We start from the raw sequence: 18,867 nt of genomic DNA, 5'->3' as shown, positions 1-18,867 counted from the left end.
TGGATTTACCTGTTCTGCATTTTTCATGTAAATGGAGTCATGCAATGTGTGGTCATTTGTTTCTGGCTTATTTCACTTAGCATTATGTTTTACGGGTTTACCCATGTTGTGTGTAGGAGGGCTTCCTTTTTATAGCTGAATAATATTCCACTGCGGATACATGCTGCGTTTTGTTTAGCCATTCATCCATCGGTGAACCCTGGGGAGTTTTTGTGGGCTTGTGAGGAAGAGTCATGTGGATGTCCACAGCAGTGAGTCAGTTCCTGGATTTTCATCCTAAGTTCTACAGGTTTTGTAAAGGTAGTATCATGGTACCAGGTGTACTTTTTTTTTCTAATAAGAATTGGTGAGCTGTCCAGGTCTCTTGGGCAACTGCAGCCACTCTTCTACATTTGTTCACATAGAAGGTCTGACTGGCAGAATTATGTTTGCTCTTGCAGTTCTCCGACTACTTAAAGTACTAAAGTGCAGTGGATTTGTAGGCGATTCTTAAACATTCATTCAGAATAGGAACCTGTAACTTCTCATATAATGTAAAATAGTTCCATGAGACGAAGGTAGTTATACTGTATGGAAATTTGTGCCTCTTTCTGTTCTCTTCCTTGTGACAATGTATTAACTGAACACTTCTTTACCCTACTTATGTTCAACTTATAGTTGAAATGTATTTAGTTTTATTTTTGTCATTGTCTGTAATATTTATTTATTTCTGTCCTTTCATCTTCCTTCTCCTAGATGGATGGCCTAGTGTAAGATTAAATTAGTTTGAGTTACAACTGTTTAACCAACAGTTGTAGAACTCTGAAGGAGCAGGTAGAACTAAACGTCATTTTTGTCTTGTTTTCTGGTTTGGAGATGTTTTGTGGTCTTGGTTATAGAAATCTATCATCATTTCATTACTTTAACTGGATTATGACATTTTAAGTAAAATTCTGGTTTGGTAGATGAAGAAACAAGCAAACATCTGGGTAATTTTTACCTAACACTCTTGTAACCATAGCAAACAGGAATTTTCTCAGCATCTTCTTTCCAGATTTATTCAACTGAGGCCTCTCCCTCCTCACCCCCATAGGGTACCTGGCCCAGAGTCAGGCTCATTGCCACTCATTGTAAAGGAAAGAATGAAAGTTCTCATCATGTGAATTTTACCTTCAGGCTTTTTTGGCCTAGATCTGCCTCATTTTTGTATAATTCCCCTCCATTTGTCTGTGTTTGGATCGATGTGGATCTGAAGTTCTCAGATCTGAGCTTGAGAGTCAGCTGCAGAGCGTCCGAACCAGGCAGGAGCTTTCATCTTTACTCCTGGGGATTCTGGGCTGAGGAGTCTGTTAAAAAAAGCCCGCAGTTGTGGGGTTCCTGCTGTGGGTGACATTGCAGTTAGGGCTTCAAAAAAACAGATTTGATGTTTCATTGAATCTAAGATGTTGGTGAGGTACACCATATTTTATACACTAAGGAAAAAAATGTAGGCCTGGCCCTGACTTAAGACATGTTAAATGAGGGGAGTAATGTGCGCTGTAGAATCAGTAAAATAGTGAACCACAGGCCCCTCTTTGTTATGATCACAGGTTATTAGGAAGCATAGAAGCAGTGAAATAAAAGAATTATAGTGCAACATTTCTTCAGACCTTTTACTATGTACATATTTGTTTATAATAAACTTTAATACAAGGTATCCTTACTTGACCTTTATTTGTAATGATGATTGTACTAGTGACTGTTTTAAAATGCAGTTTAGCTACATTGTAGGCTACAAGGCACTCCGGTTTGGCCCATGTTACTTTTTTCCTATCCATTTCCAGTCATTTACGGGTTGATGGTCTAGTTCAGAAGTTTTCTTTCTAGTTTCTTTGTCCTGTAGTACATTTCATTTGTAGTTCCAGTCCCCTGGAATAACTTAATGTTACTTTGGCACTGGGTGTGGCTTGATCATTTTATTTTTACCTTTATCATCCCCCTAACCCTCATTAAGGCCAGCTAGCAATTTATAAGCATATATACCAGCCATGTACTGTCCTCTTTTGAGTAGTTTTAGGATATAGTGGTGATAATCAGAGTTAAGCACCAAATCTATGTCAGAGTAAACCTGAACTCTGGCTACCAGCTGGAAGAGTGCTGTTGTGGCAGGTTGGGTGTGGGAGGAGAGACATCTGCAGGGGAAAACAAATCTGTGCTGGTGAAGATTCAGTGAAGCACCACCCTACCTGCCATGATATTCCCTTCCTTGCATCATCTTGGAAAATGAAAATAACTTGGTCAAGAAAAAGTTGCTTAGCCATATTAGCTTACAGAGGTGAAGCAGAGCACATACCCATTTAGTTTTTAATCACTGGAAGTATATACATAGTTAAGTGCTTGTTGATTAACTGAAATATTTTGGAAATCTGATACCTCAGTTTTCTGAAGAGGTAAGAACTTGAGGTGTCTAGCTAATTCACATTGAATGAGGGAGCCGTAACTGTGGAATTCTTGATGCTGAGATGAAAAATGTTGAAGTACTTTTGCTTCCAGATTTGTAGTGTGTGTGGTCAGGTTTGGTTATGACAAGAACAAAATTCTGAGGTGTCCTAAATTAAATTACAGCAGGCCGCTGGGTAGAAGGAGATAAGACGCGTTGATCAGTTAACAACTAGCTGCAGGGCAGTAGCAACAGAAGACAGCTCATCCCTGACCATGTGTTGACATTTTGAATTAACTGCCAGGTGGCTCTTTCCCCAGTTACCTAGAGAGCATTGTCCAGCAGGCTACCACCAGGTGCTGTTCTTTCTGCTTAGAGGTGATCTGATTGTTGCCTACCACCGATGCTAAAGAACAAACCCTTCTTCCTTAGGGACTCTGCACCTATCCCTGAACTAGCTGCACCTCACCTTCTCCCACCCCCTTTAGCTGTAGTCAGTGTAAGTTCTTTCAGAATGACTTCCATCTTTCTTCCCCAAACTGGTAGTGTAAAAGAGCCCCGTCAGCTCCAGGACTGTGGACATGTCTCCACCTGGTGCTGCTGGTCTGGTCGGCAAAGTAAGTTCCTTTATTTTAAGAATATTTTTTAATTTAAATTTTATTGTTTATTCCTCTATCTCAAATTGGCAAAATTACAACCCATGAGCTCTGTATGACCCACAGCCAAGATTAGTTTTTACATTTTTAAGTGATTTTTTAAAAATCAAAGGAAGAATGATATTTCGTAGTGTGACAATTTCATGAAATTCAAATTCAGTATCCGTAAATAAAATCTAATCACAACACACCTGGGCCCTGCATTTGTGTGTGGTTTACGACTGCTGTCCAGCTGCAGTGCAGAGGGTGGCCTAAAATACTGACCACCTGGCTCCTTTACAGAAAAAGTTTGCCAACAGTTGCTCTATTTTATTCACATAAATAAAGGTATTGTTAGGAATGCATGAGAAATAGAGGCAGGAGGAACCGGATGATCTGATCCAAGTGCCTTTACTTGATTCTGCGCTTGCACACTAAGTCTGGACTGACTGCAGCCCTGGGGGTGGGGGAAGGCAGGAATGGGTTTTTTTTTAAAGAAAAAGCAGGGGGTTTCTGAGGGGGTGGGGGAAGGGTTAGTCTCTTGCTCTTCTGGGCAGGTGCCTCAGGGTTAGGTAAAGGACGGGCTGTTCCCAGGTACAGGACAGTAGGTCTGACCGCTGCCTTTGTGGCTGGTGCCAGGTGTCCATTGTGGGAGGTGGGAGAGAGTTTCAGTTAAGCTGCAGGCAGTCAATTGAGTCGAGACTACTGAGTCCTGAGCAGCCCAGCAGGTTGGAAAACTTACTTTTGTTTCTACGTAAAATCAGAAAAACTGAGTGACTTAGTTGCATTACCCTTTTTTGATTTCAGTATTACTACTTTTTCCTGTACTGTTCTGGAATGAAAATTTAATCTTTTACATTTTTTTTAAAGATTTTATTTATTTATCTTTAGAGGGGAAGGGAAGGAGAGAGGGAGAGAAACATCAATGTATGGTTGCCTTTCATGCGTCCCCTGCTGGGAATTGGTCTGCAAGGAACTGGTCTGCAACCCAGGCATGTGCCCTGACTGGGAATCGAACCGCGATTGTTTGGTTCTCAGGCCCGTGCTCAATCCACTGAGCTACACCAGCCAGGGCAATCTTTTACATTTTGATTTTGAGGAGGCTTGTGTAGTCTGTGCTCTCGAAGGAAACAGAAGCAGTAAGAGAGAGGGGAAGAGGAGAGAGACAGGGACAGCAGGTAGATAGCGTAAGGAATCGGCTCATGCAGTTGTGGACACAGAGATCAAAGGATCTGCAGTCAGCAAGCAGGAGAGCCAGTGGTGGAGTTCTGATCCGGATCCAAAGGCCAGAGAACCAGGGGAACGGATGGCGTGAGTTTCAGTCTAAGTCGGAAGGTGGGTGAAACCGTGTCCCAGCTCAAAGACAGTAGGCAAGGCCCATTCTCCCTTCCTCAGACTTTTCCGTTCTGTCTAGTCTTCCAGGACCACTCACACTGAGGAGAGCAGACTTCCATGCTCTGATTTTATCTAGGAACACCTTCCCAGACATACAGAATACTGTTTAACCAGATATCTGGACACTCCATGGCCCAGTCAGGTTGACACATAATTAGCCACTTCTGGACCTAAATATACTTTAAGTCTATCTGCTTGTGCTTTGACCTTTTTTTTTTCTTAGTCCTCTTGAAAAGCCCCAGTTCACGTGAATATTAAGTGAATCATACACATTTCACTCAGGTGATTCATTTAAAATTGCATTTGGCCAGCATAGTTTCTTTATATTTGTGAAGTTTAATTTGTAGTATTTTTTCTGGTTTGATTGTTACCATTACCATGAAATATATCAACAGATGTGTTTGTGTGCTTCACTTTCTCCTGTCTTTGAGGAAGGTCCAAATACACATACTTAGTCATTTTGTCACATCTCTGGAGTGGGGTTGGCAGCAGAGATTAGCAATTCCCAGAGCAATTGCCAAAGCCAGATTGATTGGCATGGAATTTTGTCAACAAGTTCATTATATTAGAGTATGTCATTGAGCTTTGGGGGTGAAAGAGATGTGGATTTGTTTGTAGTATCAGCTTCTTACTTATCCTTCATACGACCTTAGACAAATCCCTTGACTTTGTCTATAATGCCATGCTAACACCCCGTACCGAGAGGGCTGTTGGGAAGATTGCATAAAATAAGGTGTGTGAATTGCTCTGTGCTGTGTATTCTTGTCTGGTTTATGTGGACTGCCAAGACCTTCCCCTCCTTGGCAAATGATTATTTTTATGATTTATTTTGTTTATATAGAATCGTGGTCTTGTAATTCAAATGATGTAGCTGGAGTCTATTTGTCAAGGAAAGAATGAAAGGATCAACCTGTGCATTTATCTGGTTTTTTTTTTCTGCTGTTGATTGATTCCAGGACGATACCTGCTCATTGGGCCTGATTTTCTCACAACTTCCCTAAATTACACTAAAGTAGATCATTGGGCTGAAGGAAGTGTTTAAATTATAAGACAATCAAAGCAATCCGGTGTGTCGCTTTGAGACCCTGATTTAGGCTCTTCTTCAGGCTGGGTCTGGGTCACATTCTTAATTAGTGTTTGTCCAGGACAGTGTCTCACTGACCCTCCTTGCAGTGAATTCTCAGGTGACTGTGCACTTTACCTGTTAGCCACCCAGTCTGATTCAGTCATTTATCTAAAACAGTGAAACTTGTTATTTTGGTCTTGATGAATTTCACAAGTGTACTCTCAGAGTTGTTTTTTGTGTTTTTGTTTCAATTTGCCCTAAAAATAGTTTCCCTTACCATCAGTATTCCAGTTTCAGTAAGTGGATCTACATTTCTACCTTTTAATGAACATATAAGAACAATGATAAACTCTTTCACCTGTCGCTTCTGGATGAATGAGATCTGCGTTTCTAGCAGAGGCCTCTGTACCGTTTTATTGTGGTGTCAGGTTCTCTGGACCAGGCTTGTCCCTCCCTGATTGTTGGAGTTTCAGCCTCCAGTTTACACAAGATCCCATTGTGTTACTTTCCCCCCTAAGATGATCATGTGTAATGATTTTTCTTGTTTTTAAATGTCCTTCCTCCTAAGAAGAGGAGTTGGAATTAGCACATTGTAAACTGATGTGCCTTGATTTGCTCTCAGCTATATTCAGTAATCTTCCCATATGCTGATTTACACTCTTACCAAACTAATTAGCTTCTTAAGCAAACTGATTAAAATGTGTTAGATCTGAAATATGATGAGAATTTAATTTAGAGATTTTACTAAGTGTTATTATTCTCTGAAAAATTTAATGGAAAACATCAATATAGCCAGACAATTGTAGTTGCTTATATCACGGTCTTAACTAGTGATCAGTTTAGAAGCAAACTTGTTAGGCAGCACAAAGAGGCAGCAGGTGTGTGAGGCAGTGGCTTTAACTGCGCAAGTGTGGCCCCCTCGGGAAACAATGGAACAGCGAAATCACATGACCACTGTCTCCCCAGCTGCTTATCACACTTTCAAAGAAATTTTCCTAGGTCACACTCAGATAAAGGGTGGGTCATTTTGGAACATTAGCTGGGAGGAAAAGCATGTGGATGTTATAAACATAATGTTCATTTTTTCTACAAGTCAAAACAGGGTTTATAAGCACTTGGAGTTTTCATTTGAAAAGCTGAGGATTTTTTTTTTCTGCTTTTATATGATAGTTTGTGGATACTTCAGAATCTCTTCTTTCCTTTTGGCATTTTCCAAGCCTGTGGCTAAGTAGATAGTTTAAGTAGATATAGAACATTGACTTTTCCCTGTTATGCGGAAGATGTTCAGATACCTAACAAAGGAACATTTATCAATAATGCTCAATTCAGTATTAGGTCAAATGTTGGTATGTTCTTCAGGGCAGATTAGGCAGAATAAAGAAGTTCCAGTAAAGGGCATTGACACTTTGGATGCTCCCCACCCCCACTAACTCCTTGTGGGTAAAGAAGGAAACTGCAGGTCTTATTTCCTTCAGTGCCCTTCAGGGGTGGGGCATTGTTTTTATTTGAAGCAGAATCTGTGTATCATTAGATCAGACTTCGTCAAACACCAGTATGCAAATATAGTCTGAATAAGGATGTATGTTTTTAGATTTTTTTAATTTATATTTAGAGAGAGGGGAAGGGAAGGAGAGAGGGAGAGAAATGTCTATGTGCGAGAGATAAATTGATGGGTTGTCAACTGGGAACCTGGCCTGTGACCCAGGCATGTGCCCTGACTGGGAATTGAACTGGTGACCTTTCAGTTTGCAGGCCAGAGCTCAATCCACTGAGTCACACCAGCTGGAGCAAGATGCACTTTTGATTAATGTGATTCATCATTAATCAGAATTTCCTTTTGAATTCCTTTCCTGTACAATAGATTGAGTAGACTACAGGAGCTGTCTGGCCAAACTTGGGCATGAATTTCCTGTTAATCACATTTAATTGCTTTTCCATTTGCTTTTTAAAATTTTACCTGCTTTTTAAAATTTTACCTGAGTTATTTCTTAGGAGGGAAATATACATACCCAGATTTTTTCCAATATCTATTTGTTGTTATTCGGATAATACCAAAGGATAATTTCTTCACTGATGGTTAACATATACTGTCAATAATTGCTGCAGTATTTAAAATTTTAATTCTGCGCTTGTGAATGTATTTTTTTAAATATTTTATTTATTTATCTTTAGAGGGGAAGGGAAGGAGAGAGGGAGAGAAACATCAATGTATGGTTGCCTTTCATGCACCCCCTGCTGGGAACTGGCCTGCAGGGAACCAGCCTGCAACCCCGGTATGTGCCCTGACTGGGAATCGAACCGCGATTGTCTGGTTCGCAGGCCAGTGCTCAATCCACTGAGCTATACCAGCCAGGTGAATGTATTTTTTTATAAACTTAAATTGAAAACATGAAGAGAAAGAGAAGCCTGGTATTAAAATCAGAAGGGTTTTCTATGAGTGCTTGTCCTAATGACACCTGAATTATGTCACAGTAAAGGTGAGGGGCACCCTTCGGTGGAGTGAGCCCTGCAGCAGGAGCGGCAGACCTTTAAACCCTAGGCCCTTCTGCAATTAATTTGTTCCTTGACTGACTGGATAAGCCACTTAACCTCTTTGACCTTCAATTGCAAATTGAAAGTTTGGACTAAATATACAAAGTTCCTTAATGGATGCATAATCACTGACGGTAATAAGGCATTAGCTCCTCTTCACCAACCTGATGGCTGGTTTCCCCTCACTTGTTCATTCAGCTGGGAGCTGGGGGACACAGTGAAGGACAGGACTCTCCCCTCAGTAGCTTTCATGGTTCAGCAGCAGGGGACACACCCAGTCATGAGAGTTTTTTCATTAGATGTCTATATTTTTAGAATGCTTAGAATGTCATGACTCTTGGTTTAATAAATACACTTCAGATTCAATCTGAGAAGGAATGTTCTTTCTAGACCTAATGCTGTTTGCCTTTTCTTTTGATTTTAGGAGCTATTTAATGAAAAGTGCCAAAGGCTGAAAAACCAAACATGAGGGTAGCAGGTAAGATAAATATGTCCATTCAGTAGAAATAATTTTGCTTCTTGTGTAACCTGTTCATTTGGAAAGGGTAAATAATCTTTTCCTGGGTCAGATGCAAAGCTGAAATATAACAAGCTAAATCATTATTTAGACACTTTACTTTTTTGTAGTTGACAAATCATAAATTGGACATTTAGTGAGTGTTACATAAGTGGGGGTGCTTTCATTGAAATTATTTATGCTAAATAGTTTGTTATGGTTTCAGTGTTCATGTTCTGATACATTTAGTTTATTTGCCTAATAATATATAATGTCCACATGAAGAACAATTTGACAAACTTGAGGGACTGACTTTTGTTTTTGATAAGTTCTAGCTTGTTAAGGAAAAGGAGCTGTAAAGTTTAAAAGCTTAAATTTTCCCTTTGGATATACATAAATTAAAACTAGTGTAAGCAAAGGATTTGATAATATGTTTTTGCTTAAATGACTGTGTACAGGGTGGGGCAGAAATAGGTTTACAATGGCGAGGACACAAAACAGAGTTTATTCTTATATTATTCTTTATTAATTATTGTATTATTTTCCATATGTACAACTGTAAATGTACTTCTGCCCCACCCTGTATTTACTAATTCAAGTTCAATCTTCCTAAATGAGATTATGCACAGAGACTTCTGTTCCTTAGGCAGCATACTGAGGACATTGAAAAGTACCACTTGTTGTTCCTAGTATTAATGTAGTTATCCTTGAACTTAAGAAGAATAGATCCATAAATAACTAGAGGGGCTGATGATTTGCCTCTTCCAAGTGAAAATAAGTGTTGTCCTCAAGGCAGTATACACTTTATGTAGCAATCTCTGCTAAGTGTGTGTCCCACATAGAAGATAACCTGTAAATCCTCAAAATCAAGTTAGTCTTTCTTTTATTATCCTCTCACCAGCAAACAAAGTATTTTCCTATGGGAGCATCTCTTAGAAGAACCTAAAATCAAGGTGGTAGGGCAAATAAGTCTTTCCACAGGTGATTAAAATCATGATTATTAAACAAAGATAACTGAGGGGTGTTTACTAATGCTTTTGTAGAAATTTGACTTGGTCGTAGACTTACAAAAACATTATGTTTTGAGTAACTGTACAATTACTAAACAAGAATATTTCCAGAAACCAAGAGTTTGTGGCTTAAAAAAAAATCTAATGTCTCATGTTTTTTAACAAAAATATTATCTTTGGATACAGCTGGACTATGATTACATATTTCCAGATGATTTTAAAAATACATTATTTAATTAAACATAGTTATTTGAAATAATCAAAGCAAGTTTCCCTTTCTCGTATAGTTGTACATTCACTCTAGTTGAAATTAACTTTGTCAGCTAGTCCATTTCCCTGATTCTGACAGTTAATACTAAGGTTAATTAATGAGTAATTATTCACTGAGTGCTTATTTTATGTTTGGCACTGTTCCTAGTATAGTTCTTCAAGGGATTGGTTTTAGTGAGTGAGTAAGGAGGATTAGCTATTCATTTATTTCTTTCAAAGTAATTCTTTCTAGTTAAAAAAAATCCTTGTTGCTTTGAAATGTGTTTATGGTCATTCCTATATTGAGGCATCGCTGTGTAAAGTTTATGCTTTTTGGTTGGTGAAAAATAGGGTGTACTCAGATTAGTGCAGTTCGTGGCTGGAAGGAATAGGGGACCTCGTGGGAAGTTATGAATGAGAACCATGGTGTGGCATTCGTAGGCCCATTCAAGTTCAGAATTGGATGATGATCAGCTCTGGAAGAGACCCTCTGTAACGGACATTTCAGAACTCTGATGTTATGGAGTCTCTGCTAGTCTTCACCTGCCTACTTCTCTTAAGGAACATCTGCTTGTTCTGTTACCAGTTGGTTTCTCCACTTCTAACTTTTCCTTGGAGTTTTGTGTCCTCCTAGTTCCTCTGATGGTCCAATATAAGTGACTATGCCTTGGTTTAAGACTCAGTGCTACTACTGAAGAGTCGTGTGAACTTTGGCAAGTGGTCTAAATTTTTAGCCTTGTTTCTCTTATTTGTCGAGTGAAAATAACTATCTTGAAAAGCTGAGAAGAGAGATTATGCTTATAAAGCATGTAACTCTGCAGTAAGCACTAAAAAAATACTGCATATGTGTATGTGTGTATGGTATGTATATGTTTGTCCAGAAGGTATCCAGACATATTATATGAAAAATTTACTGAAGAAGATACAAAGTACAAGAAACATTTTACATAGGACAATGATGCCCCTTTCAAAGTAGGCACCTTAGGACCTCACAGAATTCTCCCAATCGCCATCAGCTTCCCTGTCACATTTTCCTGAATCTCACTGACGGCCTGAAATCTCTTCCCTTTCAAAGATGATTTTAGTTTTGGGAAAAGCCAGAAGTCACAGGGCACCAAATCTGGGCTCTAGGTGGGCTGAGTCACCTGGGTGATTCGATGTTTCACCAAAACACTCTGCAGAAGACCTGATGCATAAGGAGGCACGCTGTCATGATGAAGCTGCAAATCACCAGTTGCCCATACCTCTGGCCTTTTGAATCATCTGAATAGTTTCTGTGGAGGAATGTTCAAGCTTAATTCAAACTTTGATGCAGATTTGTTGCTCTACTCACTCAGTCATTTTGAACACGATGGCCACAAAGAACACATGCTCACTCAAAGGCATCTGCTGCCTCCCCTGACTAGTACAGTGAAGTTGTCATTGTTCACACATGCACCTTCCAGTCCACTCTCCTTGGCTGCCAGATTGCATTGATCACACACAAACCATTCTTATATTAAAAATGCCTGGACTTTTTTCGGACAGACCTTCTTATGTATATATGTGATGTATATAGTGTGTTTAGTATAGGTTCAGGTACAGCTTGGTATTGAATCTAGCCTAGAGCTTCTATATTTTATAAACTTGTTATTTTAATATTTCAATCTTGAACAGCAAGGGTTTCATCTCTTTGCTTTAGAGGACAGGGAAAGGTAATCTCTAGTTGCACTGGCCCATGCTGGATAGAAAATGAGATATTAACCTATCATGAAAATACGTAATCTTCATACCAAGGGGTCTTAAATTATCAAGAAGGAATATGCCACTTATTGCCATTCCTCTATTTAGGAGACTTGTCGAGGGCGGTACTGTATGCCAGGTACCCCTCTAGATCCCCTGGGGAGGAGATTTCAAAGCCTTGTGGAACTTCACTGTCTTATGTACTAAAAATATAGGCAACTTGTAGTTGCTCTTGAAACTGGGAAGCTCAGTTTTGGGAGGGGAGGAGATAGGAAACGGAAGTGGGTTGTGGTTGATAAGTTTAGTAGTTAAGTTTTCTTATCGCCACCTCATTTCTATATTTAGAACGTTTCTCAGCAGAAATGAGCGGCTCGGAGAAACTGCTGCCTCTCAGCGTCCTCAGCCTTTTGGAGCATCCTCAGGTCATTCCCTCCTCTGGAGGGCATCGTCCTCATATCTTTAGGTTTATGGAGTTAGAGGAGTATAGTGCTTTTTCACTCTTCCTCACCCAGTAGGTTCAGCTTGAGTAGTTTGGGGGGGAAGGTAGGAACTCGGGGTTAGGATCAGTGTTGCGCTGAGCTGTGGCGGGGCCTCCGCCTCCTGGTCCCTGTGCTGCCGCTGCAGCATCTGTAGTCTGGGCCAGCGGCCTCACCTCTGGACCTTTGTTTCCTTGAGGAGAATGAGGTAACTGATGTTATTTTCTACCTCTTTTGTTTTTCTTTAGTCCTTATCTGAGGACCTGCTTAGTGATTTTAGAGAGAGGGGGAGGAAGGGAGAGCAACATCAATCAGTTGCCTGCCTGTGCACCCCGATCAGGGATCAAACCTGCAACTTGGGCATGTACCCTGGGTGGGAATCGAACCTGAGACCCTTCAGTTTACAGCACAATACTTCAACCAACTGAACCATGCTGACCAGGGCTACCTCCTTTATAGAAATATACATTAAACTTTAGGTAAGAGAGGGTGATGGAGATTGGACAGGGAAATACTCATATCGTTCCTGAGTAACCTAATGAGATTCTGGCTCTGAAATCTGTAGGGTCAGAGGAAGATGTTTCCTCTCTGTCACTTTCCATTTCCTTTCCTGCCTTTTCCTTTTACTTTCCTAGATTTACATATTTTGGAGAAAAAGAACATATGGTGATTAATATTAAGCACTTAATTAGTTCATAGGAATGCTAACTATTTGTAAGGCACTCAGAAATGGTTAAAGATATAAAAGTATGGAAGACTAAGAGTCTGCCTGCATGGAGCTTACCCTGTAACTACATTGTGAACCACCTACGGTAGGAGCTGGATGAAGCTGTGTAGGAGTGAGAAAGGCCTGTCTTGAGCTAGGTATCAAGTGTGAGGAGGACACTTGATACTTCTTTGTTCACCATGCCAGGAGCATGCATGCACCTCAAAAGATAGGTCAGTTGGTGATAGGACTTTTCACTTGAGAACTCCCCGTTAGGGGACAGCTTGCTCTGTTGTGTTAGTGTCTGCAGAAGGTTCAGTGTTTCGGTGTCATCCTGGATGGTACTATTGGCCTTATAGTTGAAAAGAATTAGGGATGGGTTCACCAGTATACCTTAGGGCAGTCTTCCGCCAGCCATGCCCCTCTGTGTCGTCAGCCAGCACTGCTGGTGGGTCAGGCCTTTGTACGTAAAAGCAGGCAGGTGACTCCAGCAGTGCTTTGTGCGGATTGCTAGCCAATCTCATGATTCTTTGATCAGGAAAATCCTTTATCTTGATGGATATTTGGTACAATTTTTGTCGTAACTCAAGTGAAATTAAGTTCAATAGATAAAAAGTAAAAATTGATTAGTCTTAAAGCTTTTTCTATAAACCTATAGTCTTTATTGAAATGTTATATGATAAAAGTTTTGTGGGCCCATAAGCTTATTTCTGCCCTTTTCCTAGGTGCTGCGAAGTTGGTGATAGCTGTGGCAGTATTTTTACTGACATTTTACGTTATTTCTCAAGTATTTGAAATAAAAATGGATGCAAGTTTAGGAAGTCTATTTGGTAAGTTCCATATTTTCCCTTTCTTAAATCTTGATTTTGATGTGATTGTTTCTTTACTACTTATCCACATCGAGTGACTGTTGTTTAGTCTGTTTAGAAAAGAAAACGTAATTATACCAGCAGGCATGATTCATTAAAATATTATAAAATACACAATAGAAAGTCAAAATTAATTCAGTATAAAGCATAAATCTTCCATTCAACATTCTGAATACATTTAATGGAATCTATTCCATACATGCTTAGGGTCGTTATTCATTGCATTCTAAATGCGCATTCTAGAAGATACCACACACTGTTTGAGTTGGCCGCTAGAACACTTGGAACCAAACCTAACCCTCAGTTAAAAAGTGGTTAGGAGTCATGGTAATGCATTTTAATCACCAGCCATAGAAATCTAATTTGCTTTTTTACCTTATTTTCCTTCCGCAGCATTTTTCTTTTTACCATTTTGTTTAATGCTATATTGTAAACACACCACTATAAGCTACCTTAACTCAGTTTTTAACAAAACATCTGCATTAATAAGACTAAATTGACATTTGAAATGTTTAAGTTCTGGCAGTCGCTTAAGGTATTAAAAAACTATGCTCGAAAGGTGAGGCTGTGAAACCAATTAACAGTATTTTGACCTAGTAGGCAGAAAGCAGATGAAACAGCTTTCAGATCTCTGGAATAATGAATTTTGTTTTTCATAAATTAGTATTTGGAAGGAAACCACAAGACCTAATTCACTTCCCCTTACATCTGGCTTCAGATGTAAGGAGGGAAAATTGGGAGAACTGCAATAGCATAAGCAATAAAATATTTAAATTAAAAAAACACTAACAGGGAGGCTCAGCACCAAATTCCTCAGTTATCTGTGGGACGTGGGTAGTAGATGAGGAGACTTGAGCTTTATGTTTTATTTCTTTAAAATTAAAAGCAAAAAAAACCATCTAGAAACAAATGTGGGAGTGCGATTATAGATGATTGATAAATTACTTGTTGCATTTCTTTATCTGATTTAATGTTTGCACAAGATGCTTTGGGCAAACAAAGAAGTACAAAGATAGAAAACTGAAAAACAAACAAACAAACATATATTCTGCATCTATACCATTCTATAATCCTAAAAAATATACATGAAATTACAAGTCTGTTTAATTACAGCAAACTTTTATAAAAGTCTTTTCAACATTCTTTCAATATATCTAAAACTTAGTTTTGAAAAAGATAAGAAAAGGAAAATAACAATATTTGATAAACACCAAAAAAAATCATTGAGGCTACCATGAAAAAATAAATATTTAGTAATAAACCTATTTTGAAGTTAATGTAAGACAACAGCAACTACAAGAAGACTCCCTTAAACCACTGCTTCTCAAGCTTTGCTGTCAAAGGACTTGCCCAGGAGTCTTGGCAAATGCAGGTTCCGATTGATTGTCTGGGGTGGGGCCTGGGAGTCTGAATTTCTAACAAGCTCCCAGGTGGACCTGAGGTTCCTATGCATGGACCACATTCCGAGTATCAAGGTTTTAGACAATTCAGACGTGTAGTCATCAATTTCTGTATAAACATTTTGAGGTGAATTTCTTACAATGACTAAGTGTACTTCCTTCTGTTGTACTAAATTCTGCCTTTTATACTCCCAGGTAAATAATAGCAATTGACTTCCTTCTACCTGCTGGAGTTCTCTTCCACATTAACGATGTTGCAAATAGTTACATTGTAGTCATACTCCTTCAGGTCATCTTTTTATATTAAGTTTTTATCTTACCAAGTTAAGGAAGCTTCCCTTTCAATCACTTCTGTTAATGTAGTGATTATTCTTCTGAACTGTCTGTTTTTCAGCACAGGTCTTAAATGAAGTATTCAACATAGATTGAACGTAGAGTATTTATTGCGAAGTTAGTGAGCCTTGACTGACTTCTTCGGTATACGGTATTTCTGTTACTACAAAGGCCCTGTCTGGTGGCCTTGGAGGGTGCAGCTGGTTTCAGTTGCTTGATGGGGTGGAAACACTGAAGGCACGGAGGACTTGGTCAGTGTTGCGGAGGGAACAGTGTGTATAAGTAATTCTTCTCAGAAAGGCTGACGGTTAAGGAGGAGGATTATTGGATGGTAGTTTGAGGCAGGAGCAAGTTGAACATTTTTTTCTTTTTTGAAGTCATGGAGAGACTTCCACTTGTCTAGAGGCCTTGGACAAAGATTCAGTGAATTACAGATCGGTGGAGATTGACAGGCAAGAAAAGCAGGATTTTTGAGAGAAGGGAGGCAACTGGACCACTGGTACAAACAGAACTTTTGGGAAAAGGCGCAGTGTCTTCAGAGAGAAGAGTCTGGATGAAGCCAGTGTTTAACCTAGTCTGGATCTTCCTTTTGAGTCTGGACCCTTTCTGTCACCATCAAAAGGGTTTTTCCTCTTTGATATTTGCCTGTCTCACCAGTGCCAGAGTTACTAAAACTCGTGAACCTTTAGTACTGCCAATTACCAAAGGATGAAATCTACACTGCCTACTCACAATGGCATTCACACCCCCCAACCTGCCTCTGCTTCTCTCACCCGTTCTCTGCCCCTCCCCCCCTTGCCTCGTGCTCACTTTGCCAATCTGCACGTGATCTAGGGACACAATCCCACCCACAATCCCACCCTTTCATTCCCCAGCCTCTGCTTGTGCTTGCACTTCTTTCTTGTCTCCCTTCATCTGTTAATCTCGTCCATTTTCAAAACTACACAAATGTCCCCTTATTGAGAGGAGTTGTACTTGAACCTCAATTTTCCCTATTAGAACCTCCTGTTTCTGAACTGTTTGTTCTAATGCATAGTAGTTATATCTCAATTGGACACTGGTTTTATTCTGCTTCATATTATAGTTTCTTTTCTTTTATCTTTTTTTATGTATTTGTCTTCCCTTACCAGGTAATAAATCTTGAGGGCAATAATACCTTGATGCATCACCCAGTATCTACTGCTAGGCCCATAAATAATAAACGCTCACTGAATGGGAAATGAATGTAGGTAGTTGGGAATTAGGATTTTTATATGGAAAAAGAGTATTTCCAAAGTGGGATTCATTTAAAGCTGTGTTAGTTGAAAAGCCGCTGGTCATCAGCTATGAGCAAATGCTGAGCTCCTTGAACTAGGAGAGTTGTTTCTCTTCATTTTGAGTTTTCCTGGTGTTGGAACCTGCAGGGTCTCATAGTGTGTGTTTGAGCTGTTTCATTGAGGCATTCTTAGGGCAAGGGGTTGATGTTGTTACAACTTAAGTCATACACCATATCCACAATCCAATATTGGATTCCAGTCTATTGGACTGGCTAAAATTTAATTTGTATGGTTATATTTTACCTCTCATTTCAGAATCATGGAGCACAGATGGAGAGAGATATGGTAGTTTTGCCATTTGTTTAACATCTGACAGTTTACCAAAGGGTAGCAAGTTTAACTGGACATTAGGATTGTTGATAAAGTCAGTATCTCAGGGGAACATGAGATTAACTATGTGTCTTTTTTTTAATTAAAAATTTTTAAAGTACAGTCAACATAAAATATTTAATTAGCTTCAAGTATACAACATGTATACATATAAATGATTAGACATATATAACTTATTCACCCTGGTAAATCCAATAATATAGTTCTTTTGGTGGTAAATATTTCCATTTTTTCATGTTGTTGATATAATATCTTAATAGTTTCATGAATTTAGATTCAGGTATATTTTATAGTACTGCTTTAGAAAAACAAAATGAACTTATTTCCAGAACGGAAGAATGAAATATTTTGCCTACAATTAGTAGTTGAAATTATCAAAGTAGATTGTGATTTTTTTAAAAATGTTTTTAATAAAACTTTTTATTCTGTAGATTCCCAAGCATTTGTAAGAAATAACACACAGAGATTGTGTACACTCTTTACTCCGTTTTTCAGTAACATCGCATAAAACTAGACGACAGTGTCACGGCCAGGCCGTCAGCACGGGCGCAGTCTGACAGTCTCAGTTACGACTGCGATTTAGTGTGGTTTTAGTGGTGTCAGTGTTCAGCGTGGATGCTTAACATCTACTGAATGTAATGATCACAGTCCAAGTTATTTTTTGCATATTACTGCAGTAAGTACTTAATGTTATATTGAATTGATTTATTTTTACCCTTTCAGACTTAGCATTGAAACAGTATATACATAAATTACTTCACATTACTAAAAACTAAAGTATAAAAGAATTGTCTGATTTCTTTAGCCTGACTTGTTGAAAGACATTCATTGATGAAACCAAATTAGAAATGTTTATTGTTAATGTTCTTTAAAGTGAAAAGTTATGTGTGTTAAAAGAAATTAAGAATTAAAGCTATCAAGATAGTTTGAGGAATAAAAATTGCAGAAAAGGTAGGGTTTGTGTTTGTGTGTTATGCTCATGTGCTACATGTGGAAAATAAGCCTGTTTTATTTATGAAAATTAACCTGTTGGCTTCTAGGTGTTAAAATTCTAAGAACTACAGGGATAGTAAGGGCTTTCAGTGTTGATAAATATTGTATAAAAATAGTTTTCATCTGGAAAGAAACATCTTTCACGTGTTTCTTTATCTTTAAGCATCTCCCCTTATGTATGTAGAAATTAAATGGAGGTAGTGTTACTTCCTTAAAAGCCTGATGATTAAGAAACTGCTTTTTCCAAAGTTGTATGTATCCCAGTAAAATTTCTTGAACTGAGGAGCATTTACTCTTTTTACATTTAAGTTTTATAAGCAAACTAATTTGACCATTTTTGAGGCTCATCCCTGGTTTTCCTTCTACCTCCCTTTCTTCAGCCAGTCTCTTCTGAGCACGAAGTGATTGTTGGTGTCTCTAACATTCTCTCCTCAGCCCTCTTTTCACTTTATACTCTGTCTTTGGGTGGCACCACCCAGTCACTGGCTAATTTTCTAGTTATATCGGTGTCCTAGGCCTGTAGACTTTGCCACTTGGATCTTCTTCAAGTGTTTAAAATTAAGATCAACACAGAACTTACTGTCCCTCCCCCACTCCCATCTCCTCACTACATTATAAACATCTTGAATTCAGAGATGGTAGTGTATGTATGTATGTTTGTATGTATTTATTTTTGGCTCATATCAATGAATAAACAAATGCTTCTGAAGCTAAATGTCTCGGGTACAAACTTGATTCCTCTCTTTCCATGACCCCTCCATCTGGTCTATTTCCAAGTCCCGTCAGTGTCGCTTCCTTAGTTGTTCTGGACCTGCCTACTTCTTTCAACGCCACCTTCACGGCCTTTGTTTGGGCTACAACCCTTTTCCATCTGGATTACTTCAGCAGCATCCATGTGGACTTTTCGTCTCAGGTCTTAAACTCTGTACAGTCTGTCCTGC

General features: G+C 39.0%; 1 protein-coding gene across 2 annotated transcripts in view; it reads left to right on the top strand.

Moving 5' to 3' along the window:
* Positions 1 to 18,867, top strand: part of FAM3C (FAM3 metabolism regulating signaling molecule C) — a 53,481-nt gene that overhangs the window by 4,514 nt on the left and 30,100 nt on the right. For both annotated transcript variants that reach the window (XM_037139678.2, XM_037139676.2), the window contains exons 2-3: positions 8,451 to 8,504; positions 13,411 to 13,515. In XM_037139678.2, the coding sequence (XP_036995573.1) occupies positions 8,492 to 8,504; positions 13,411 to 13,515 (118 nt within the window). In that variant the 5' untranslated portion in view covers positions 8,451 to 8,491. The remainder of the gene's footprint in view (positions 1 to 8,450; positions 8,505 to 13,410; positions 13,516 to 18,867) is intronic.

Source organism: Artibeus jamaicensis, unplaced genomic scaffold (genome assembly GCF_021234435.1).
Source record: "Artibeus jamaicensis isolate MK-2021 breed Jamaican fruit bat unplaced genomic scaffold, CSHL_Jam_final contig_540, whole genome shotgun sequence".
NCBI classification, from domain to species: domain Eukaryota; kingdom Metazoa; phylum Chordata; class Mammalia; order Chiroptera; family Phyllostomidae; genus Artibeus; species Artibeus jamaicensis.
This window is presented reverse-complemented; position numbering and strand designations above follow the sequence as displayed.